This window comes from Somniosus microcephalus, chromosome 6, assembly GCF_052327205.1.
Source record: "Somniosus microcephalus isolate GS21.2 chromosome 6, FLI_Smic_1.0, whole genome shotgun sequence".
Classification (NCBI taxonomy): domain Eukaryota; kingdom Metazoa; phylum Chordata; class Chondrichthyes; order Squaliformes; family Somniosidae; genus Somniosus; species Somniosus microcephalus.
In genome coordinates, this window is record NC_140992.1 from 36259507 (window position 1) to 36285412 (window position 25906).

The following is a 25906-nucleotide window of genomic DNA, read 5'->3' on the forward strand; positions in this document are numbered from 1 at the left end:
ACTTAGAAGAAGTCCTCTTGGAACATAAATGGTTCCAGGATATGTCCTGTTTCAAGTTCTCAACCACAAGCAATCATTCGAGTTAATGTGGACGTCACAGCGAGTGGAACCTGTTCTATGTTCTATACTGCAACAGAGAAAACAGGAGATCTACTTTAAAAAGAAACATGTTGGTGTAATTGAAATGAGCAGTAAATACTTAGCTTATCACAAGTGCCAGGTGCTTGCTGGCTTTAAAAAATTAGCCTTCCAAAATGCTGCTATTCATAGGATTTCTTTCAAATTTTGGGTTACTGATTTCAGCTGCAGAACAGTGGAATGTACCAGCTAGGATGATGCAAGCTGAGAGGGTTTCCAATGGTGGTACTTCCCATTGCTGTCAGTGTAACCATTTCTGTTTTATTAGTCTGTTTTATTTTTAGTCTGTTTAACAAATGCTTAGTGGAGACTGAAAGAAAAAAAGTCTACCATCAGTCTCTGAACAATGTACTGAGGCAAATGATGAGTGACTGACAAAAATACATGCATTTTGCATCCAATTATTAATCGGATTCTTGGTGAACATTACACTCACAGGTAAGGCCTGTCACTGTTTGGAGTTTCTACGGCTCATTTTTACTCCTCGGGGCAAAGCAGAGATATGCTTTGTTCAGGTAGTCCTTGGTCTGTATGGTTTCATTGTTCTCATTATACCTAGGTGGGGACCTGTCTATCAGTTTAAAGTATTTGATCCATATCAATTAATCAAGACATTCCAGTCTTTATTTGATCACCTTGGATACAGAGGATTAGAAAAATGTCTTTGCACGTTACTGAAAAATGCTGATGTACTTGTGTGGACATCCTAAGTAATTGGTGTTAATCTAATGTAATTGCGAAAGAGGCAGTTGTCCTTTGTATCCGTATATGTTAAAAGGATATTGAATTATATATCAATGTCTGACATTATGCTACTTGGCAGTCTAAAACTAGCAGGAAGACTGTCTCCGTAAGTGGACAATGGCTCCATAATAACCTGTTGCCAAGTAAAAAGTCAGTGACCAAATTTATGTTAAAAGATTATTTGTTTTGACGTTTCAAGATTGTAAAGTTTGTAAATTACTGTAAGTATACAGTTTGTACTGAGTACTGTTCATTTACCTGTTCAATGTTAAATGTCTGTTGGTTTATAGCTTGAGCCTCAGTCTGATAGAGCGTATATTTAATGCAAAGATGAGAGTATCACATGATGGCAAGTGATATTTTCCAGTAAGCCAGAGTACAGTGACGAGAGTTCTCAATTCAATCCCGGGTCTCTCTACAGTTACCTAGATATTTGGGCAGACTCTGGTTTGTAAGGGAGTGAGGTCCACTTACAGGAGTGGCCATTGACACTGAACTCAAGTCATAAATCTAGCATAATACTCTCAAAAACATATCAAAGGGCACAATCCAGGGGGATGCACATGGCCTACATCATCCCACCATGTCTACTCCATTAGTTGCTCCATTTTAAGATGTACAAGACTGACCGCTGAAAATGGGAAAAATTAGTAAAATTGTTTGAAAAGAAAAATGAAATACCTGTGAATATTTTAAAGTATTTATTAAAAGTGTTTCTACAGACCTGGGCTGCCAATGTTGCCCTTTTGTGCAATATGTTCTAATAAAAATGACATCATTGGGCTCTCTAGCAGTGCTGTACAATTTACCACAGAATATTAACTTGTAAACAAAAGGGATATTAAGCTATTGTTTATAAACCAACATTCTCTGGAAAGTTTGGCATACTTTGGCATGGCCAGAGTGCATGTTGGCCATAGTGTCAACCGTGGAGCTGGTAATTGATGCCCTTGGTGGCCTGAAGAGCGAAATGGTGGGAAATAAATATCTTCAAAATTATAGCAGCCACAGAAAGGTTGGTGCTAATGTTAGAAATTTTAATTTTATCAGGTTTATTACTAAGAGCATTGAACGAACTGAATCACAGACAGGACACATTGGGCCAAAATTTGTGGCCCTGATGACGGTGAACTGGCAGCATTCACTGTCATTTCGCCTTTGAAACTGACAGCAACTTCAGGATTTAGCAGATGCGCAGCCTAATGAAGTTGCGGTCAGGCATTCACTGCTCCTCCACAGGCAGCGCTGTGCGCCCACCCGCCACCCCCCCCCCCACACACACACACAGTCAGCAAAATGTGAAATCTCTCAAATCATGGAAACTGATTAAAACAAAGGTTATGGTCCTGAAAAACTAATTTTAATTTTGTGCAGAGTCAAATTCATCCATTTTAATAAAAATTAAAATATAAGAAACTTAAAAAAGTGTTCATCTTTAATTTCAGGTTTGCCTTTTCCCCATGTGAAAGCCCCAATCTTTGTTTTGCTCTCTCTAACATTTTTAAAAGGTTAGAATCTTAAGAGCTTACCCACTTCCTAGTTCACTGAGAATTCTGCATTGTGATTGGCTGCTTAGACAGCTTGTTGGCATCACAGCAGCTTGCACTAGGGGATTCCCACTATACTCTGTTGATTTGAATTACGCGTTGGAAAACCCAAACTTCTCGACAGAGAGATCGCGAGATCTTTGTGCGAAGCTTACCGCGGGGCCAGCGGTAAACACCTTTGCATCGCCGCTGACCACAAATTCTGGGCCATTGTGGCTGAGAGCATAGCCTCTAAGTAATAAAAATCTGACATACATACTAAAATGGTATCCAATATCTGCATCAAGCTAATCAGATTAGATAAAAGAGCAAAGTTCCCTCTACACTGTTCCAACAAGTGTGCCCAAGCCCAGCCCCTGAAGAGCAGCCCTTGGTGCATCAGTCATTTCCTAACCCAGGCATTCTTGTGGACGGACGCTTTGAGCGAGCTGTCAACTTGGCCCCAATTTATGAGCAGTTATGTGCTGTGGAGTCATGTCCATATTTAGTTTGTCCAAGCTCATTTTATTAGGATCACTACATCCAGAAGAGACTGGATTGAAAGCCAAGTATCAGAACTGAATGACAAATGTAATATTTTTCTTTTACTCAACAGGCAATAAAATGCCAATGGGGAAAATAGGAAATTGACTGATTATTTTTCACAAGTGAACTCCAACTTTTGCTAGTTTACTTACAACAAGGGTGGGTCAAAGATGAACTTTCAATCCCATTGGAAAACAAAAGCTTTAAATAGAACTGCTAGAAATTGTGCCTCATAGGATTTTACAGCACCGTGGCATCGTGGTTAGCACTGTTGCCTCACAGCGCCAAGGACCCGGGTTCAAATCCGGCCTCGGGTGACTGTCTGTGTGGAGTTTGCACATTCTCCCCGTGTTTGCGTGTGTTTGCTCCGGTTTCCTCCCACAGTCCAAAGATGTGCGGGTTAGGTTGATTGGCCATGATAAAAATTGGCCCTTAGTGTTAGGGGGGGATTAAATACGTGGGGTTACGGGGTTAGGGCTTGGGTGGGATGGCTGTCGGTGTAGGGACCGGGTGCTAGGGTTTGGATGATCAGCCATGATCTCGTTGAATGGCGGAGCAGGCTCGAAGGGCCGAATGGCCTACTCCTGCTCCTATCTTCTATGTTTCTATGAAGGAACCCATTCAGCCCATGGCATCTGTGGCAGCTTCCCACTTAGTCCTGTTCCCTTGCCCTTTCCTCATTACCTTCCAAATGTTTCTCTCTCCATTTTTCAGGACTGCCACAAGCCATGCCTATCTCCTCTGTTACCAGGGTCCAGTCTCTTTACTATTCCATTTCTACTTTCAAGCACAGCTACAATTTTCTCCTCCAAAATAATTAGTGAATACCATCTCGGGGATATTTACCAAAGTTCCTGCGAAGAAAAACCAGGTTTGCAGGAACTTTGCGTCTAACTAATAAATGTTAGTGAGTAGAAACTGTCATAAACAAAGCAACTATGACTACTGCTGGGGAGAACAATTCTACTTATAAGAGAAGGTATGAAACCGTTGTGTAACAAGCAATTCCATACACACTGATATGGCTATTGCCTTTAGAGAAGGGTATGCACAGGATAAGTAACAGATCATTGTTTATACTCAGACACATTTGCTTAAATAGGAGTCCTTCAAACAGGTTCTGCTGAAAATGTTGTATCGGCTGTACCTACATTTTTAAAGCATTCTGCATAAATCACTTTGATGTATAAGTTGTTCCATTATATGTATTTCTACAGCAGTATTTATACCAGTAAATAATAAGCAATGTACACACGCTGATGTCGCATCTGCTTTTGCAGAAACTGTCGATAAGTAACAAGAACTGAATGTAACTAATAAATTACTACGTACAATAACCACCTCTTTAAACAGTCATGATCAACCCCAAATCATTATTCTAACACTTGCACAAATAAGATGTTTAAATCTACAAATTACTCTTAAATCAGCTGCTCTGTGACTCCTTTGTGAGCTGTCGTGACATCACTGAGCTGAGGGAAACAAAGTGTCCTTTTTTGCTTTTAATGTCCGTAGTGTTGCAGCAGTTTAAATTGTGAACTCATTCTGTCTGATGCAGAGTATTTTTGTTTTTGTTTCAGTTCCTCTCCTCGAGTAGTTCGGTTCAACAAGGACGAATTGCCCGCACATCTCTGATTTGAAACGGGTCATGTGGCAGATCACGGACCGGAGATTATATGAAGAAACTGTGCAGTATTAAAATGAGCAGAAACAACGAGGACATCGTGGATGGAGTCGCTGGAGGAAAGATACATAATAAGAGGGAAAATTCTAGTTTAAAAAAAAAAGTCTAATTTATCAGTGTGAAAAATAAAATCTTCAATATAGTACCTCATCACTGTCAAAAGGTCACAAAACCCTTCACATAATGAATTATATTTTGGAATCTAATGAGTACTATTTAAAAATAAAGGGGAAGCAGGGTGGCTGCTGTGGACCTGAAAATACCAACAGCTTTAATCCCCTCAGTATGATTTAGCATTAACACGAAGTGCTGTCTGCACTATCTTAACACATGCCTTAACTGGTTTCGTTTTTTTTTTTACAAAGGCTACGAATATAACAGTAAAATTAAAATGTATTTTTGGAATTGTGACTATTTGAGCATGAGTGTAAGTTGGCCACTGTAATGATATGCTCCTCAAAATGCACTGCACTTTGCAAACACAGATAAACTGGGCTGCCCCAGTGGTATAGACAGTGCAGCTGAGACATAAGGGGCATTCTTAGTTTGTGTCAAGTTACTTAAATCATCCAAAGTGACAATATCATGACTACAATTGGGCTCGGCCTTCCTAGGCTAGATAGGGCAGGGGGGAAACGAGAAATAGCCAGGGCTCCTACTTCTGATAGCTATCCAGCCGCCTGCTGGAAGTCTGCATGTGTGGACATTGGTCAGTACAGAAATAACACTGATGGCTCCCGATTGTCGAATAGCTTGCCAATACTCATTGTCTTGACTCGCACATGAGCAAGGTTCATTTAAGGTGATGTTTGCAGGTGTCCAGCACATGTAGAAACAACACCTGCATGAAGTACCCCAGGTTGCCTAGCACCTTAGGAACTGTAATCCAATGTGAATCTATGCCTTCAGGAGAGTAAATAAGGGGAGAAAACTGGCAAATAAAAACTATGGGCAGGAATTTAACTCGGGTCTGGTTGGAGGCGGGACTACAACTTTTGGGGTTGTAGTCCCACCTCCATTGAGATGCGGCTAATCCACGCAATTTTAACTTGATTGACCTTGTTGAGCCCGCCCAGCGGGCTCAGCAGGCCATTAAGAGCCACCCGGCAACAGGTGACGTCACAGACTGAAATTTCATCTGTCAAGAGCTTTTGACAGATGAAGTATCACCGTTTCACAGCTGTTTGAAGCTGTCAAACACTGACAGTCTTACTTCTAACCTGAGTCCTTCTCCACAAACTCAGTTAGAAATCTCTCCTGCACAGAAAGCTGAAGGCTGTCACTTTTGACAGTTCGCAGCCATTCTGCTTTCTGTGCCGGTGAGATGAGGGACTCCCGGAACCTAAAGGTATGTAAAACTTATTTAATCACTTTAGAAACACCAAACACACTTTGCACTCGTGCACACATCACTCGCCTGAACACCAACATTTCGACCCCTCCAAGTACTTCAACCCGACGGCCCGCCTCCTCTAATTTGGCGTGGTTTGGAGCCGTCGGGAATCCCACACTTCAACATCAAAAATAGGGATTAGGCTAAAAACTGCCTGTTAACTACCTGTTAATTGGCACTAATCCCTTCCCGCCTCGGGTAAGTGGGTCCCAGTGCGGGGCGGGTACTTGCCTCCTTTGAAACTGGCATGGAGGCGGGTTTGGGTGTGGGAAGGGGTCGGGACCCCTGATTTCAGGATTTTAACCCCCCACGCACCTTCAAACGCACCTTCAATCCCACCTCCACGGCCTAATGAAAATCCTACCCTATAAGTGAGCCACTGAAATACAGCATTAAAATATGGGACATTCCCCTTTAATGTGTGACCATCACAGAAGCGGATAGGTGGGTAACTCACTTGCACCAGAACATTCAATCCTTTTAATTGCCTCCAGATAGCTTTTTCCAAGCCAATCTTCATAAGTAGTTTTCTCCCCAACTGATATGAGTTTAACAGTAGAATCTTTAAAGAGCAGATCACTTCCACTGTAGGCCGATGAATTAAACATTTCAAAGCCATTGGGATTACTGTCATTCCCAAAGAAACCCTAGAAGAAAAGACTTGCATTTAGCTCGCATTTCAAAGTGCTTCTCATACACTGGGTTACTTTGCAGGGTAGTGAATGTCATGTAGCCATGCAATGGCACCCATTCAACACACAGATGAGATACCACCAAAAGATACCCGTCTGTTTTTGGTGGTATTTGAGGAAAGAATGTTGGCCAGAACACCAAGGGGACTCCCTGTTTTCCTTGAATAGTACCATGGAATCTTTTATATCCACCTAAGCCATTGAAACCGGCACAGGGTATATCGTCCAATCAGAATGGCAGCACCTCTGACAATGCAGCACTCCCTAAGTACTTCACTGGAAGGTTAGCTCAGATTATGCACTTATATCTTGAATTCTACTCAGAGGTGAACCAAGTAGACAGAAAAAAGACCAGTGATGAAGGAGCTAATGTCACACAGTAAGCTAATGCTTTAATTAAAGTTATAGTGCCTTGCCATTTAATTGTATTGATCCAAAGAGTCTCTACTATATCAGATGTTTGCTTATGTGAAATGTGCTTTAAACACCAGGGTTGATTTGCAATATTGGGCTCCCAAAGGGAAGGTCTGCTTGAAAGAAGCATGGTCAGAGATAGCCCTACAACACTGTAGCCCTGATCTTCTGACCCGTGCTTCTGTTGAGCACGGTTCCCTAATGGAAGTGCAGAATCTATTATTCATTCTCAACAGATTTGAATTTTATTCTGACAAAATGTTCATATTTACAGCTCTTCATCCCAGCATTTAAATTTTTGTTTTACAGTCACCGTAGATTTAAAAAAAAAATCATTTTGTATAACACCCTCACTCTCCTCGTCCAATAATGCGGATTTTTATTCTACATACACTTCGGCAGCAAGGCACCTATTATATTAGAATCTCAACATTACACAGCATAAGATGCCAGAAATATCCTAGAGAACATCAGCTCCAAATGTATTTAGTAATGACAAATAAGCACCAGGCATAACAGAAGTTCTGAGAAAAAGTAAAAAATCTGAGCTATTCATACTACTAAAACTGGTTATTCACAGCACAATGATGCAGTTTGTTGACGTCCCAATGTACTGAGTTGCAGGTTATCCTGGCAGCAGTGGTTAAATTGGGCCAAAAGGTCTAGCCTGCAGTTCCGGTTGTTCTCTCAGCAGGTATCTTGTATCACTTCTTCTTATCTCAAGATTCATGTCCTGGGTCTGATCCATTGTGAATCTCACTCACACCCCAGCCCCACCACAGACTGATGGAATATCTGTGTTTTTCATGGAGAGTCCCACTCATTGGAGGGCCACCAAGAATGGGTTGGTAATTTTACCTAGTTTCACCTACTTTTGGAAAACATAAAGCCTCTTTTAATTGGTGAGTGATTGATTCTGAGGCTGCTGCTCGTGCTGCTAAGTTTCCTCTTTCCAAGGTACTGCAAACAGTCGTGTATGACACAAGTTCAACAGCCTCAACATGTGGCTGTAAACCTGCCAAACAGCAGATCGCCAGCGGCTGAGACCTGCACTCTGCTGGCGAGGGTATCTGATCTCCTGGAAATGTGCAGAAAATGTGATCTGGAAGACAGGTGGGAAACCTGTTCCTGAGCTAACAACTCTGCTGCTTTATAACCGTCTTGTCACAAGATGTGCACGAGACGCTTAGAATGAGAATAGCCTTTATTGTGTTAAAAATTTCCAGAGCTTCACTGCCGTGGATAGGCAAGTCCCACGCTATGGGGTTTAATTTGCTTTGCTGAAGCACTGTTCTGACAAATTTGTGTAAAACCCCTTTGTGCACTACTTTAGAATAGCCATTAACCCTTTAAATAGAGCAAAGTTAACTTCTATGAATTTGTGACCTTAATTATGCTATTGGAGGGTGGAAAACCTGCTGTGAGCAAGGGCTGGTTGCTTCCCACAGAGAAAGAAGGAGAATTACAGGAAACTCTCGATTTACCGGCACCCAAATAACCGGAAATCTCTGTTAACCGGCAAAATTCAGGAGTAGGTTCAGGTAAGTTTTGTTTCATATTAGTGGCCGTTCCTGGGTCTCTGGCCATGTACTGGGCTCTCGTACCTTTTACGATACCTCTCTGTAATCTGGACTTTTTGATAAACCAGCACCACGCCGGTCCCGGATAAAAAAGAGTTTCCTGTAGAAGGCAAATTTACTCTCTCTCTCTCCTCCCTAACATCCAGACAAGCTTCTCTCGCATAAGTCCTTGTGAGTGGCTCTGGAGCATTGAGTGATCGAGGAGCAGGTTGTCTGCCTCGGTCTCAGGATCTGTGGAGTGCTGCAATAGTATGGGCGGAGGAGAAAAAACACACCGGAAGATAACGTGTACAAAAAAATTAAGAATAGTTTTCAGGAATTTCTATTATTCGCACTGGAAACTGCGAGCCTATTTGATCACAACTAACACGACATCAGTTTGTATTCACACAGCGCCTTTAATGATAAGAGACCTCTCAAGGCCCTTCACAAATAGACGTAAGGAAATAAACACTCAAGTCGGGTAGGGAGAGATTAGGAGGAGTGACCAACAGCTTGATCAGAGAGATAGGTCTAGGGAGGAGGTTTCAAAGGGTGGGGCCAAGGCAACTGAAGGCTCTGCCACAAATGGTAGGGCAAAGGGAGGGGGGAATGCACAGAAGGCTGGAGTCAGAGAAACAGAGCTGTCAGGAGAGGATAAAGAGCTGGAGGAGATAGGGTGGAAACCAGTGAGGCATTTAAAGATGAGGACAATGATTTAATATTTAATGCGTTAAGGGACTAGGAACCAATGTAAGTCCGTGATAATGGGCGAGTGACTCTTTGGGGGGGGGAAACAGAATATGTGTGGCAGAGTTTTGGACAAATTAGAGCTTATGGAGGATGAGTAGCCAGCGAGGAAAGCATTGGGGTAATTGGGTCTGGGGCTAGTAAAGGCACGTAAAATAATTTCAGCAGCAAAGGGGTGAAGTAGGGGCAGAGGCAGGCAAAGTTGCTGAGGTTCACATAGGTGTTGGTAATAGATAGAATATGGGATTTAAAGCGACATCAAGATAGTGAATGGCCTGATTCAACCCGAACCAGTGGCTGGGGAGGTGTGTAATGGCACGGGAGTGAAGTATATGTCGGGGTCGAAAGCAATGGCTTCAATATTCCTGATGTTGAGCTGGAGGAAGTTATAACTTATCTAAAACTTGATGTTAAACATGCAGTCTGACAGCACAGAGGCAACTGAAGAATGAGAAGAGTGCTGGCAATGTACAGCAGGATGTCATTAACATACATGAGAAAGCTGGCCCCATGCCTTCTGCTGGAGTTGTCAAGTGCCAGTATGTAGATAAGGAAGAGGAAGGGACCAAGGATAGATCCTTGGAAACTCCAAATATAACACTGGGCAGAGAAGAAAAGCCATTGCTGGAGATGTATTAGCTACATTTGAATAGGTAGAAATAGAACCATGGAAGGGGCAGAACCATGGGGTTGGATGATGGAAGAGAGTCATGGGAAGAGGATGACGCAATCAACTGTGGCAAACGCTGTAGAGAAGTCAAGGAAGACGAGGAAGGATAATGCACCAATGTCACAGTTACAAAGGATATAATTCGTGACATTGGCCATTCAAGTGCTGCGAGAAGGCCAGAAGCCAGACTGTAGTGATTCAAACAAGGAGTTTCAGGAGGAATGGGCGTGGAGCTGGCGATGACATGTTTAAGGATCAGAGAGAGAAAAGGTAGGTTGTCAATAGGACAGTGGCTGCAGACGATGGATGTGTAGATGGTGGGATTTTGAGAAGGTGTTGTTGATGACAGTTTTGAAAGGGAACTGTTGTCAATGTCTGCTAACAGGGGAGGCCAGGAAGGGGAGTTAACTGGTCAGCAATTGAGCAGGAAAGGGATGAGGAGGAAGAGGTGATGAGCCTTAGGGATAAAGATGAGCTTGGAGAAAGCTGGGAGAATTTCCAGTAAGATGGAGATTCGGGACTGGAGTGGGTGGGGCAGAGTTGGGGACTGGGGGAGAGCAGAGGCAAGGGAACTGCACAGATGATAGCAATCTTGGAGACAACAAAATGCAAACTCCTCGCAGTTGGTGTTTGAGGTAAGAGAGGGCTAGGATGAGGATTTAAAGAGATGATTAATCTACAGTTGTTGAGCTAGCAGCCAAAAGCCACATTGTTCATTCTTCGGCGTTCAGTCAGACATTTATTTTGATAATTGTTCTTTTATTGCTTGCAAATTCAATTGAAGTACAGAGACAGTAATTGAACTACTTGCCTGTGCTTTATCAAGCAACCCGAAGACAGCGGTGATGGAGATGGAAGGATGGACCATCACTGCATGAGGTGGAACCTTTGCCAAATTACACTCCTTCCACTGATGCACTTCCGCCCGTGCACCATTCAGGCACAATAACTGGTAATCACTGGATTTTAGTTTCACAGCCCAAGGTTCCTGGTTATTTTCTAATGGAGAAAATCACATTCATAAATCTATGAATTTTGAATATCTGGTACAGCTCAAAAAGTGCAATTTAAAAAGAGTTATCCTAGGTCAGAGTGTATAGATAAAACATAGAAACATAGAAGATAGCAGCAGGAGTAGGCCATTCGGCCCCTCGAGCCTGCTCCGCCATTCAATGCAATCATGGCTGATCATCCAAATTCAGTAACCTGTCCCTGCTTTCTCCCCATATCCCTTGATCCCCTTAGCCTTCCAAAAGGAATGCATGGATTTCCAAATGTTTGATGTGCTGTACATAAACATCTTGTTATAAAAATGAAGGCACTTGGTATTAAAGGGAATGTAACTGCCTGGGTAGGGGAACGGTTAAGGAATTGAAAGCAAAGGGTAGGACTGAATATTTTTGGCTTGGCAGGATATGGGTATTGGTATGGCCCAGGGGACATGGCAAACTGCGAGGTGGAAAAACAACAGCAGCTTGTATTTATATAGCGCCTTTAACATAGTAAAACGTCCCAAGGTGCTTCACTGGAGCAATACAAGACAAAAAGTTTGACACTGAACCACATAAGGAGAAATTAGGGCAGGTGACCAAAAGCTTAGTCAAAGAGGTAGGTTTTAAGGAGCGTCTTAAAGGAGGAAAGAGAGGCGGAGAGGTTTAAGCCGGGAATTCCAGAGCTTAGGGCCTAGACAACAGAAGGCACAGACACCAATGGTTGAGCGATTATAATCAGGGATGCTCAAGAATGCAGGAAATTGAAGGTTAGTGGAGTGGGCGGATAGGTGGCAGATTAAGTTCATTGCAGAGAAATGTGAAGTATTTCGTTTTGAGAAAAACAACAGTGAACAGTCAAAAAATGATGGGTGAGAGTTTTAGAACATGTATTTCCCTTCCAGAAACAGGGGTGGAAGCAGAATCCATAATAGAGTTTCAGAAGGAAATGGATAAATATTTGAAAAAGTAAAATTTAAAAAGTGATTGGGGAAAGGGCCAGGGAGTGGGACTAAGTGGATAGCTTTTTCAGAAAGCCGGCATAGGCATATTGGGCCAAATGGCCTCCTCCTATGCTGTAAAGGTCTATAACTCTAAGAAAATATGTGACAGCAGTTGGTGTAGGTGAAGGGGTCACCATAGTACAAGAAGCACATAATGGCATTGAAAATGATGTAGCAAAGTGCTATCTGTCTGATACCTGATATCATTCATCTGAGTTACAAGCAGAGACTACAGAAGCGGAGTTTGTTTACAGTAGAGAAAACAGAGAGGCAATCTTACTGAGGTAATGACTTGGATTTTGCGTTAAGAATAACAGTGAAGTAAATCGGACAGCAAGCTCTGTGGTCCGCACATATGCAGTTAAACATGCTGTCCGATTTGTCCTGCTCCTCCATAAGCTTTGCTACACTAGTACCTCACTGATAGATTCGGCATTAAAATCCATGTAGGGGCGTGAATTTGCTGTACTTGCCCTCCAGTTACCGACTAAACATGGCAGAAAAATTAGGGCTGGTGCATTCAGGTGTAAGTGAATATTTAACGATGTGTTAAGTCTCAATTACTGCCAAACAACCTCTCTGGCAGTGTGGCATCTCATTCTTTCAGAATTTAATTATTGTTGGAGATTTAAAAAAATTATTTTTTTAACTTTTTCTTTGTCTCTTTTATCGCTCTTAATCTCATCTTTCTTTCCCTCTCTTTATTTCACTTTCTGTACATGATTTTACTTAGAGTTAAATATTCTAATTTATACTTCCTGGTTTAGACTCTGCTTGTCTTAGTAAGGATTCTTCAATCTGATTGGTTAAAGAGCCATGCTGTTGACATGGCAAATGCACTATAATGTGGATAAATGTGAGGTTATCCACTTTGGTAGCAAAAACAGGAAGGCAGATTATTATCTGAATGGCAATAGATTGGGAGAAGGGGAAGTGCAAAGAGACCTGGGTGTTCTTGTGCACCAGTCGCTGAAGGTAAGCATGCAGGTGCAGCAGGCGGTTAAGAAGGCAAATGGTATGTTGGCCTTCGTAGCAAGAGGGTTCGAGTACAAGAACAAGGTTGTCTTGCTGCAGTTGTACAGGGCCTTGGTGAGACCACACCTTGAGTATTGTGTGCAGTTTTGGTTGCCTTACTTGAGGAAGGACGTTCTTGCCATGGAAGGAGTGCAGCGAAGATTCACCAGGCTGATACCTGGGATGGCAGGAATGACGTATGAGGAGAGATTGTGTCGCTTGGGCTTATACTCACTGGAGTTTAGAAGATTGAGAGGGGATCTCATCGAAACCTATAAAATTCTGTCAGGCCTGGACAGACTAGATGCAGGAAGGATGTTTCTGATGGCCGGGGAGTCCAGAACCAGGGGTCATAGTCTAAGGATAAGGGGTAAGCCATTTAGGACAGAGATGAGGAGGAATTTCTTCACCCAGAGAGTGGTGAACCTGTGGAATTCTCTGCCACAGAGGGCGGTGGAGGCCAGTTCATTAAGTATATTCAAGAAAGAGTTAGATATATTTCTTAAGGCTAAAGGGATCAAGGGATATGGGGAGAAGGCAGGGACAGGGTACTGAATTTGGATGATCAGCCAGGATCTCATTGAATGGCGGAGCAGGCTCGAAGGGCCGAATGGCCTACTCCTGCTCCTATCTTCTATGTTTCTATGTGATCAGATTAATCGAGGGATATGGGTAGTGAACTGCCTATTCTGTTTTTGAACTCTGGAGCTGGCTAGATAGATCAAAAATGGTATTTTCTGGTCCTACACATTCCCACGTTCCTATCACCAGGTTGATGCGAAAAGAGAAAGGTGGACAAATGGTGAGGGGAGAAAGAAAGAAATACATTGGAAAGAAAGATGGACAGGAAGATTGTGGAGGACAGAAAGGACTGGGAGCGAAGACATGGGGAGATATGTAGGGCAAAAGACAAGTGTGGGAGCAAAGTGAGTAGAATTGTAGCTGAAAGAATTGGGGATCGAGAGAGTGTTTCTGGGATGAAAGATGGAGAAGCCGGCAGAAGAGCCAACGAGACTTACCATTAGTGTTAGCAAAGACTGTTGTGTGTTTGACAAATGCTACATCTCCCACTTCTGTAAGGCACCTATTGATTTTAAGGAAAATAAATTACTTTCATGTCACTTTTACAACATACAAAAGTTATGCCAGTACAATGGCACAGTGTGCTGGTGCGATAACACGCTGGGCTACAAAGTTTCAAAACATCAATTCTCCCTTGTAATCCTGCATGAAATGAGTTCCCAATTCCTGAGTTCTGTCATTAAAAATCCAATTCAGCAAAATGTAGTTGTTTCATTCTCCTTCTCATTTTGTGCCTTTACCAACTCTACCAATGACACATTTATGAGCACTGGTTAGTGTACACGATCATATGAAAAGTACCTTATTCATGTGGTGCAATGTACAAGCAGACATTTTCAGATTGAGTTCTTTAACTTGCTATCAGAGGTAAATTACAATGTCACTTACTAGAATCTATGCTTCAGATGTAAGTTAGTGCAGTAATTGCTGCATAGCTCTGTAAGTGCATTAATGTCAACCCTTCCAATTCTTTACCTGTAAATTATAACAACATTTCTGCTTCCCCACCCCATTTAATCATTTAGCCATGTTTTACACCATGCATACCTTTAGTTAAAGTGTGTGAATGCTAAAGATTTTATTGTTTTAGCAAACAGTATTTTACAGCCTCAGGTGCTGACTGAGCTTAATCTTATCTTGTAGTATAAAGTAGTTGTCTTGTAAAGCCACAAATTCTTTAGCTATCACCCTTGGTACTGAACTGTGATCAAGTTTGCCTTTACTAACTGCAGATAAATTTCCACCTCACTTTCGCACAGCAGTACTGCCAACTCTTTAAGCTGTCTCATTCGCTATCTGGATATAATCATTAAACATCGTGCCGCGAGATCAGCCAAATATTCACCTAAATATTACATGAAAAAAAAGACAAAGGTCACTTGCAGTAGCATGCTCTTTAATTTCCCTATAACTGAAACTCCCCCTGAGCTACTTCATTCCTCTGGTAGAGATCATCTCCCTCCCATCCCAAGCCACCTAGTCCATCTTATGGAGGTCACAGAAGACATATTGATCTGTACTCCCATATCCCCCCTCTCCCAACATACACTGTAGAGATACCACGGCTGATGAACCAGAGAGAGAATAACATAAATATTAAATGAATGTTTTATATTCAATTCAGTATATTACACCCTCTCTCTCTCCCCCCCCCCAAAAAAGAAAAAAGAATTGCTTTAAATCATGAATTTTGCTCAAATGCTATTTTTGTTCTCACAGCTGCATCTCTTTCTAACAAACCTCTTGCAACAAACTTCTGCCCTGATCGAGAACTCCACTGAAGTCAGAGTAGGTGTTCAGATCACATAAGGTGAAAATGATAAGAGCAAGGTTATTGTGGTTGTAATAACAAGGTTCAAATGTGGCAACGATTTCAACAAAAACCATCTGGGAAGGAATTTAACCCTTTAGATTGCTTTTGGACTCTGAGAAATGATTCTGCCTCTTTTTTTGTAATTCCCACCCCTATTTTCGTAATGATTTTCTCCCATCTCTTTGGGTCCTACGTGTCATTTTCTGGTTAAAAAGGCAGGTTGAAGATCTCCTTTCAGGGCCTTGCCAGAGACACTCTGTAGTTCACTATTATGAGGTGCAAGAGAGTGGCACAGATTGGCATAACTTCACCTTCCAATTTTCCCCCATCAGTGAGGCGAGAGGTCGAAGGGTAGATTTCCCAGTTGCCCCCTGGGTGTAAAACTGTTGTCGCAGCTCAGCTCAGCCACTCATTACATAAACCATCCAATTTTCCTATTTGTTGATTCAATGGAACTAAAAATCAGGTGGGTTTCCAAAGCAGGCGGCCGATCCATTAAACCAGTTTTACACCCTGATCGCAAGTTGAAAATCTACCCCCCTGGATTCTGAGAAACTGTGTGTGGAATGATGCCACTGGATACACATCCTACCACCCCACAGCTCACAGAACTGATATGCCAATGGGCCCCATCAGATGACTTTTGCTCTTTCACTTTACAATGCCACCGTAAACCCTGGAGTAGATTAGATCTTGTAACCTACTCAGACTCCGCTATTATTCAATGCACTATATTCTATCAGATTACCTGAAGGCTCCAGTGTAGCCACTGTATCGCTCCTTTGCAGTGAAGACACACTTTGACTTCCCTTTGGCATCTCCGATGCACAATTCACAAAGGTTTGATGGGTAACCCTTCTGATTGGCCCCTGGCACACAGCTTGCGGAGAAAAACTCACTGACCGCTGTACAGGAGACACAATGAAACTCAACCATCGGCAAATCTGTTAGTGACTCATGTTACTGCGCATATTAGCTTAAAGATCTCTGCTCCAATGGCAAGAGCAGGTGTGCATGTTGGGGCTACTGTCGTTCCGATTGCTTCTGCAGCGCTTGGATACACTTGGGTGCAAATGAGGTCAGAGCAGCACTTAAGCATTAGTATGGTTATGTTCGCTACAGTTCAGGATACAGGTCAATTCTTTTAAGTTGTGTGATAAAACTGATAAAAGGATGTTACTTGTACATTAGCAGGAATGAATCCATTTTAGTGCATGTGGGGAGAACCAAAGATTATAATTTTAAGGATTGATTGTCTGCATCTTTGTGTCATGAAACACTACCACTGCAAATACGCAAGAAAAGCAAGTGCTACATTTTTAATTGCCAATCACGGCAAGATTTAAATCATTGTTTTAATTTATTTTTTCCTATTTTCTGCATTAGATTCCATGACCATTGACTCCATCTGCTGGAAATGAGGGACTATCCAGCTCTTCCATTCTTTCTCAATGACTGGTAGACAGGGCAGTGCTTCATTTGATGCAGAAAGACTGTCTCACAATCCATCCAGCAGACAACAGCAACTTGTACTTGTAAAGCACATTTACAAAAGCAAATGGCCCAAGGTGCTTCATACAGGAGAGATATGGAATGAATCTTGAGCCCATATTCTCTGATTCTAGAGTTTGTGACAATCTCATGCATATTATCAGGGTTCAATTTATTTATTCCCTTAATAATTTTAATTACTTGAATAATATCTCCCTAGAGCCTGCACTTTTCTAGAGTAAATCATCTCAGGCTATAAGGCCTCTCCTCTTAGTCTTGTTGCCTTAGGTGATGTAGCAGTTTGGTTGCCCTTTTCTGCATAGCCTCCAATGCCTGAATATCCTTATCACAGTACATTGACCATCATCTCACTACTTCATCTGTGACCAATGCCTTGTTCAGATTCATTATCAGCTTCTAGAATTTGTGCTTAATACTTGAAGGGGAAAAATTTGCAGGGCTATGGGGAAAGGGCAGGGGAATGGGATTAATTGGATAGCTCTTTCAAAGAGCCGGCACAGGCACGATGGGCCGAATGGCCTCCTGCGCTGTATCATTTTATGATTCTACGATCCCCACTGGCTATGCTGATTAGCTTTCCATACTGCTGCTGCATACCACGCTATTGGATTCAGTGAGCTATCCACCAATACCCCCAGATCCTGTAGCCTAGAGTCATTTAGCTTATATTCCTACTGTTTACTTCCATCCCCTAGTCTCATTACCTTGCATTGGTCCACGTTAAATGACACTCGTCATTCATTAGCCCACCTTCTGATCTATGCAGATCCTTTTGTACCAGATTTGCTTGTTGCCAGTTGTTTGAACCTCCTGCCCTAAAAATTTGGAGTCATCTGCAAAATTAGGCAGCTTTGCTTCTGTTCCCAACTCCAAATTATTTCTATACCCTGTAAGCAGCACTATTCCCTGTGGCATCCTCACTAGTGACCCTTTGCTATGTTAACATGGCTCCATTCACAGCCACCCTTTGCTTTCCCTGGCTCAGCCAACTTTCAATCCACTGGAGAAACCGGTGTCTAATTTCATAGCTTCTTGCCTTTGGGGATTAATCCCTTGTGTGACAAGTGTGAAATCTAAATGCATCATATCCAGAGAATTTCTACTGTCAACAAGATCCATTGTTTTCTCGGAAAACTGCAGTAAATTTATTAGGCAAGATCTCCATCTCCTATAAATGCATGCTGACTTTCTCTTACCATGTTTCATTGGCCCAGAAATTCGGGTCTCCACGGGTGAGTACGCACGGGGTACTCACCCGCAGGCCCAATGGGAAACCGGAATTTCAGTTCCCTTAAAGGGGTTCAGAGGTCGAACGCGTGTGCCAGAGAGGCAGCGCGTGCGCATTGAACTTACGTTTTTTTTGCAGGTTTCTCCGGGAGGGTAAGTCTCCAGGAGTTACGCATGTATAAAGCAGGCGCAAGGCCTGCTTTTAACAAGGTAAGTGGTGAATTAATTAAAATTAAAACATTTTTACAGGTTTATTATTTTTAAATACTTTAAAGAAAGGTAAGTTTATTTTTAGCCCCATTAGAAAATGTAATTAATTTTTTCAAAAATTTAAATTGTTTAAAATAGTAATTTTATGTAATTTATAGTTATTTTTAAAATGTGATTTTTTAAAATGTATTTGAAGTTTTAGCGATGTTTTGGGGCTTATAGTATTTATAGTTTTGACAGCTCTTCCTGTCAATTTTATGAATGGGCATTTCCCTGCTACCATTGGCTCTCCATGGCCCACGTGATCCCAGGGGACGCATCGAACTAACTGCGCCCCTGGGATATGCAAGCACTGCACGCCGGCAGTTGGAGGAGGCCCAGGATCGGAATCCCACGGGGGTCCACAGCTCAACGGCCGGCGCGCTAGGTAAGTGCAGGTCAGAGGCTTGCACCCGCGGAAAGCCCCCGACTCGAATTTCTGGGCCAATATCTCTTTTAGGATGTCATTTAAAACAGATGTTATGCTCACTAGCTTGTAATTGCCCGAGTTATTCCAATGCCGCCTTTTTAAAGATTTGTTTTATGTTGGCTACTTTCCAGTCCTGGGCACTACTCCAGTTTGTAATGATTCCCTAAAGATAGTGGTCATACAGCAAGGAACATCCTTCCAGATTAGCAAATGAACAAAAGTCTTTGGAGAGTGGCCGAAAGCCAATCATGTTTACTACTAAAAAATCTTCCTCACCTTTGCCAATATTACATTTGTAGGACTTGATTTCACCTCTCTCAATTAGGGTGCCAATGGGGATGTTCCAGCCAGCTGTCCTGTCTAGCCCAGTGTGACAGGACTTCTTTCCTTTCAGCTGATTGATGGTGAAGGCATTATGACTCGACTTTTTTACTACTGCCACAGCATAATATGATGCTCCATCATTATCACCTAGCACATAAAATAAGAATTAATTAATTAATATCAGACCGTGTGATATTGGGGGTGCAATTCAAATTTGCGGCAGACACAAAACGGCTGGTAGTGGATCAGCCAGCTGGGCACTTCAACTCTGGTGGGAAAGTCAATTTAAAGTCAATGGAAAGGAAAATCAGGCAGTGTATAAGGGACAGCCAATCCGCTACCACCTGGTTTGTGTCCCCAAAAAAGCTAAATTTAACCGCTATTGTAATTGTAACACATGAAGGTGAGCGTGTTGAATGAGACACATGCTCTGGTCAAGGAGAAGGTTGTTTGTCCCTACTTGGAGCTTTATAATTCAGAACCCAATCCAACCTCACCTGACGCTCTACATTACCTTCATTCAATACTTTTTCTTCATAAAAGGCCAAGCCTCATGCCAAACAAGTAAAATAGGTTAAGAGTACCAAGATTTCACTATCAGTCTCCTCAAAACTATCACCACTAACCTCCTGCCCCATGGCCAAATTGTCTATCATATGGAGAATTGCCATGCACATCAAATCATGGCACACATCAAAAGCCCATATTTGTCAGGAAACCCTCAAATAACTGTTCCGCAAGGACGGAACTCCCGGTCAAATGCTCAGAAAGGAAATGGAATCGGTACTGAAGGCAGCATTTCCACTTGAAAAAAAGATGAGTTTGGGTAAGTAACATCTATTTTTAAAAATCACTTGTTTAAGGAAAAAAATTGCAAGTGCAAAATAACTTACAAAGCCAATTCACATTGACAGTTTGTATAAAAATATTCTATTGCGGAAGAGGATCTGGGAATGCAGAGAGAGTTAAATAGCCAGTTTACAGTCAGGCCTTGCTTTTCCAAACTCGTGTTATGTGACATCTTTTTAGCATTGTACAGTCCTAGCACAGCACCACTTACACATGTAACAGGTACTGCAGGTAAATGTGGACACTTTTAGAATGGAAGGTTGCAACCCCCGCAGAAATGTTAATATATATATGTGCAAAATTTGAGAAAAATGCCTATTTTTGGAATGCAAGTCTGCCCACTTGATATTCTAACTGGAGCTGTTGGCCTCCATGGAAACACCAGTTTGTCTGAATAAAATAACTGTTTTAACTGCACCCAGCTAACGACCATGCCTGATTGAGAAAAAGGCACAAAGATAACAGAACTGTCAAACACAATGCCAAGTACTTGTGTGGAAGTCCAAGTGCTAGTCTTCATAGTGGGAAAGTGGGAATGTTATCTTCCCTTCTACCCCATCCTCCTTCCTCTGGTGGCACCAATTGAATTTTCCAAGCCAGAAGCAACTAACTAGCCCTCGCCTGATGCCCAGCCAGCGTCCCCATCTCCCACTCTCAACAGCAGTTTGTCGTTGAGCCTGCCAAATCAATATGAAGATTTCCACGCTCGCTGATGCCACACCGTAGCCCTGAACTGGACAATCTTAACACTGGCTAAAATCTTAAAACAGAACAGCTCACAATTTGTGGCTTTTTGCCAATATGATCAGCAACGTGTCTAAGTGTTTGAACAAGTTGTTCTAAGAATACAATCAATTTGGTAACGGGGTTTTATCTGCGCACCAATCTAGCCCAAGCCAGTAATTGTCCTTCCCTTGAGATAAAGACTGGCCTGTGGACTGCTCGCCACTTTTAAAATCAGTATCTTTGTGTGGAGTGCACTCATTCAACCTCTACGTGAATCCCTGCATAGAGGACAAAGTGATCATTTCACAGGCAGCTATATTGGCCCATGTAAATGTGAATGGTCATTTTACTTTGCTTCTCTAATCATTGTTATTTTTATTTAATACTTTTATGGAGGTATAAACTCCTTGGTTTAACGTTTCATCTGAAAGACTGCCCTTCGAATAATCCCGTGCTGCTGAACCAATCACAGAATTCTAATGGATCAAACTTTCCATTCACTCCCACATGATAGAATTCCAGTGAACTAAACCATTTCCTATGTGTTAATGCTTATGCACAAAATACAGTATATTGACTCGTGAGAGACACTGAAATTCTAATCACTCTTGTATAAAATGTTTTCTCAGTTTGTTGTTTGAATTGAATTACTGAAGGAATGACTAAAGGGCTATAGAACAGAAATCCATTAATTATCTGAATTAATCCAGATCCAGCAAAGGATTCCTTGTTGTGTGCTTGTCAAGACTGGTCTGTGCTATGATGAAATTTATCTGTTGGAGGAAGAGTGCTTTAGCTTTCCAAGGGCACTCAATGCCCTCTATGACTCTTATCTTCTGGCCATTATTGTTTCAAGGTTGCATAGCAGTTCCTGAAGATTAAGAGCGAACCTTAATGTTCCCGCCCATCCACCCTTTGAGTGCAGCTCTCCACTGGAAGCAAATGATTGCAGAATTACTCATATATTTTATTTCTTACTTGTATAACTTTCGCCCGCAGCAGGCACCAATCCATACAACTTTCCAGCTGTGTATATTTGTCCTGCATCCAGTGTAACTGCATCAATGTCTTTATTCTGTAAAGAGGCAAATAAGCTAGTCAGTGCTGTGATTAATTCAAGCTTTATTAATAAGGTTAACATAAATTCCATTTCATTATACAGTTTAAAGAAAAACTGTTATAGGGGAAGGTACTTTCAACATGAAGACTAGCCCACATAGTTGGGGTTGCCAGGAAGGAGAAAAATGCTGATATACTCTGCCATATATTATTTAAAAACTATTTTGGGGAAGTGGTTCCCTTATCAGCAGCCTAGTGCAGGCCTAGACATGGGAAACAAGCCACTCAATTGATGGATTCATCAGTGAACAGATCTCAAAACAATTATGTGAAGCTGTATTCTTCAAAAGAAAGACTTGCATTTATATAGCTCTTCCAGCCAATTAAGTACCTTTTTTGAAGTGTAGGAAACACAGCAGCCAATTTGCACACAGCAAGCTCCGACAAACAGCAATGTGATAATGACCAGATAATCTGTTTGTGATATTGATTGAAGGATATATATTGGCTACACTGCTCTTCTTTGAAATAGTGCCATAGGATCTTTAACATCCACCTGAGAGGGCAGACGGGGCCTCGGTTTAACGTCTCAATCAAAAGACGGCACCTCTGACAGTGCAGCACTCCCTCAGCACTGCACTGGAGTGTCAGCCTAGATTTATTTGTGCTCAAATTCCTGGAGTGGGACTATGAACCCACAACCTCTGACCCCACAACCTCTGACCCAGAGGCGAGAGTGCTACCAACTGAGCCACAGCTGACACTGTATTCTTGGTCCAAGATGCTGTCTACTTGCCTGCTACTGAGTTTTTAGAACACTCATGACAGCTCCAGCATCAGCATTTAGGACTAAGGATCCAAGCTGTGTTAATGAATGTCACTCGGTGATTGACCCATTGCTTATATGAGTAGAGCAGCTCTTTAAATTACCAATACTCTGAACTTTGGGACCTAACAAAAGTCCTGCAATCTTACATTGCACTGGCACATCCTAACTGGGTAAAGAGAACAATGAAATACACTAACCTGAAATCTGAAAGAAATGCAAAAGAATGTCAACTAAGAATTGAAGAGCTTCATTGTTTCAGGGCTTTGTGTTATTTCTTTAGTCTTTTGAAACAGCCCAAGTACACTAATGGAAATGTTTCTACTGGGGATTAAGATCTGTGACTGACCGTTCATTCCAGTGCAACGTACTGAACTGAAAAATCCAATAAATTGCATAAAAGTCTTGAATTTTTCTGATAAGTAATTGAGATCCGGGTTTCGTTTGTTTTGGTGTTTCTTTAATCTCCTTCAGGAGCAGTATATACATATATATCCACTCGTCTTGAGCTTTTACTGTTCTGGGCATTGCCCAGATATGGATCCTACCTTGATCTTTTTTATGCAGTCATTGGGATTGTCACCTGACACACACTGAATTGGTGGTGTCAGGTTTTTGCTGTTGAAAGCTCCAGCCATATCTCCACATTTCAGTAATTCTCCTCTAGACTGTGTGCACCAGCGCAGGCTCTTGGGCATACCTGTGTTCCGAAAAGCAGCACAAACTTACTGCCTGTCTGTACTGGTACAATCTCAATATCACAATTGGTTTTTACATAACAAATTTAAATATTTCCATATTGTGCAATGTTAGTAGTAACTCTAGCAGAGAAGGGCAGTGGAATTAGCTTCGGCCCATTCAGGCAAAGAACTGGATCAGGCACAATGAGCCAAATGCCCTTTTTCTGTGCTATAAACTTATATGGTTCCAACAAGTAGCCTCATAGCCACAGTTTCCCCACACAAAAAGTTCCAGATTGTTGCCCAAGCTCATCAGAAAAAAAGTGCCAAGCGAGGGCTTATAAACTGCTTCATGAGGAAGAAGGGAAAACTGTAGGGTGAGTCATGTAGAGGCATTTGTGCATTACCTCGATGGGTCCCAGGAAAGTGGCACTCAAATGGGCATCCATGACTTGTGTGTGTGCCACCTTCTCCTGTTTACCTGGTGCATCACTACAGTTAAGCCCCACTTGAAGCCAGAGACTTACAATTGCCATTGGTAAAAGGAGGAAATGCAGCGCTATGGTTTTAAACTTAAGTGGAGACCTGCTGGAAGTCCACTTGACCTAGGAAAATGTGGCTCTCCAATGTTGTCGGGTCTCCAGAATTCTTTTGTATCAATTGAGGGAGCACCACATGTCTGCAATCAATAACACCCAGCTAATATTAAAACAAACTCAAAAAATTACATTGCAAATGCAACACAGCCAACACTTCTTAGGCAACCAGACCATCCAACATATATATTTTTTAATCTGCTGGACAGAGATCCCCAGGCTCATGTTTTGTTTTGACCACACTGGGGGAGGGGCGGGGTGGAAGAATAGAGGATTTGGGCATTAGTGGATGTTCCACAGTGCAATGGTGTATTTCACAGTGGAACTTGCACTGGTGGTAAACTTGCTGCCACTAACAGGCAACGTCTCCCGTTAGCTCTGCTGTCTCCTGTGCGGCCTGCTTTCCTCCAATGCGTGGCTCAAAGTTTGCGTATGCGCGCGATCTACAATGGAAAAGCCGGTGAGCGGCATGCGTTGGACCTTGCAGATGAATGCACAGCTTAGCAGGAACATGCTAAAAGGAAGATCCTGCCAAGTGTGTTAATGATTCTGAACTACCTTCTTCAACCTAAAGACATCACTTACTGTAGCAGTCAAGTCCATTCAAGGATTGTAGATACTCTGTCCCCAGCCAGGCCTGATAAGTTTGATTTTTGATGAGCATGAATTCTTTGGTGGAGTCCTTGAATAGCAAATCTTTGCTACTGTATGAAGCAGAATCAAACATCTTAAAGCCAGTGGAAGTAATGCCAAATTTTTTCTGTAAGTAAAGGATTTTTTTTTTTTAAATGGCAGAGTTTGATGTAATTGCCTTTGTTCAGAGTTATATAGTTCGCTACCATCCCAGGAAAGAGGTGGGCTTGTCTGTTACATTGGCTCAGGGTCTATGTAAATCACAGTGAGATTGAACAGCCTGTTCACTTTCATTGTTTTAACACAGGCTGACTTAAAAATATACACGGAAATGGAGCACCACAATTGTATGGCATCATGTATGCTATAGCCCAACAAAATTACTTTAATCATGCTGATGACTCTCAAGGTGGAATGCTACTCCCAAACTCGGTTTTCCTACTGGTCGGCCTAAATGCAAATAGATTTCATTTATACTCCACACGGGGATCCGCGAATGACAATAAAGCATAACCCCTGCCATCTTATTGCTACAACCTTAAAGTACAATATTACCTGAATGTGAGCAGTCTCACCTTGTATGTGGTGTTCCACAGACCTGGAGGGGCTCCTGCCAGTTCTTTCATGAACCACACCTCATCTATCAGATAACCCAGCTCTTTGACCTGAACCCTTTCCTCTAGATTGATAAAGATTCAAAACTCGGTGCAATGCCCTGAACTCTGAAGAAATTACTGATAATCCGTCAGGGAAGCTACGGTGAAGCAATGAGGTTGAAACTGTGCTACTGCAGAGCTGGATTTTCATCCCACCTTACAATGTGTCCTGATTCTTTGTATTATCCTCCACCGCCCCCCCACCAGGAACCTATTCTACTGGTTTAATTAACCCATGTGAACTTACTGCCACATTCTGAAAATGTATCAGTCTGGTGATGTGAATCAGAATTGGAATTCCATTATAAGGAGGTTTTCGTTTATCAATATTTCCACATACACTTTCTTGCAGCTCTCTAAGGTCTTCTGGAGTTGTTTTGCCCCATGTTCACCTCTCAAATAGCCCTTTTCTTTGTCATTCTTATTATATGAAACTCTTGAGCCATTCCTCTCCATGAATCCTGGGGAAAAGACATGGCCATCCAATCAAGGAGAAGGAATAGGAAAGTACATGTTCTGACCCAGTTCCATTCACATGTTGAGGAAAGGGAAGTTAAAAATCTTGTGTGAACTATATTGTACAATGCTCTAGTTCCACCACTGGAAGCTGATGGTCCCTGT

The 25906-nt window shown here is 42.1% G+C and overlaps 1 protein-coding gene across 2 annotated transcripts in view; it reads right to left on the reverse strand.

Moving 5' to 3' along the window:
* Window positions 1-1568: 1568 nt before the first annotated feature.
* Window positions 1569-25906, reverse strand: part of meltf (melanotransferrin) — a 69538-nt gene continuing 45200 nt past the window's right edge. For both annotated transcript variants that reach the window (XM_085990017.1, XM_085990016.1), the window contains 9 exons: window positions 24582-24756; window positions 23269-23420; window positions 21814-21910; window positions 19213-19407; window positions 16267-16423; window positions 14143-14207; window positions 10928-11115; window positions 6489-6678; window positions 1569-4691 (listed from right to left, as the gene is read on the reverse strand). In XM_085990017.1, coding sequence (XP_085846143.1) covers window positions 4627-4691; window positions 6489-6678; window positions 10928-11115; window positions 14143-14207; window positions 16267-16423; window positions 19213-19407; window positions 21814-21910; window positions 23269-23420; window positions 24582-24756 — 1284 coding nt within the window. In that variant the 3' untranslated portion in view covers window positions 1569-4626. The remainder of the gene's footprint in view (window positions 4692-6488; window positions 6679-10927; window positions 11116-14142; window positions 14208-16266; window positions 16424-19212; window positions 19408-21813; window positions 21911-23268; window positions 23421-24581; window positions 24757-25906) is intronic.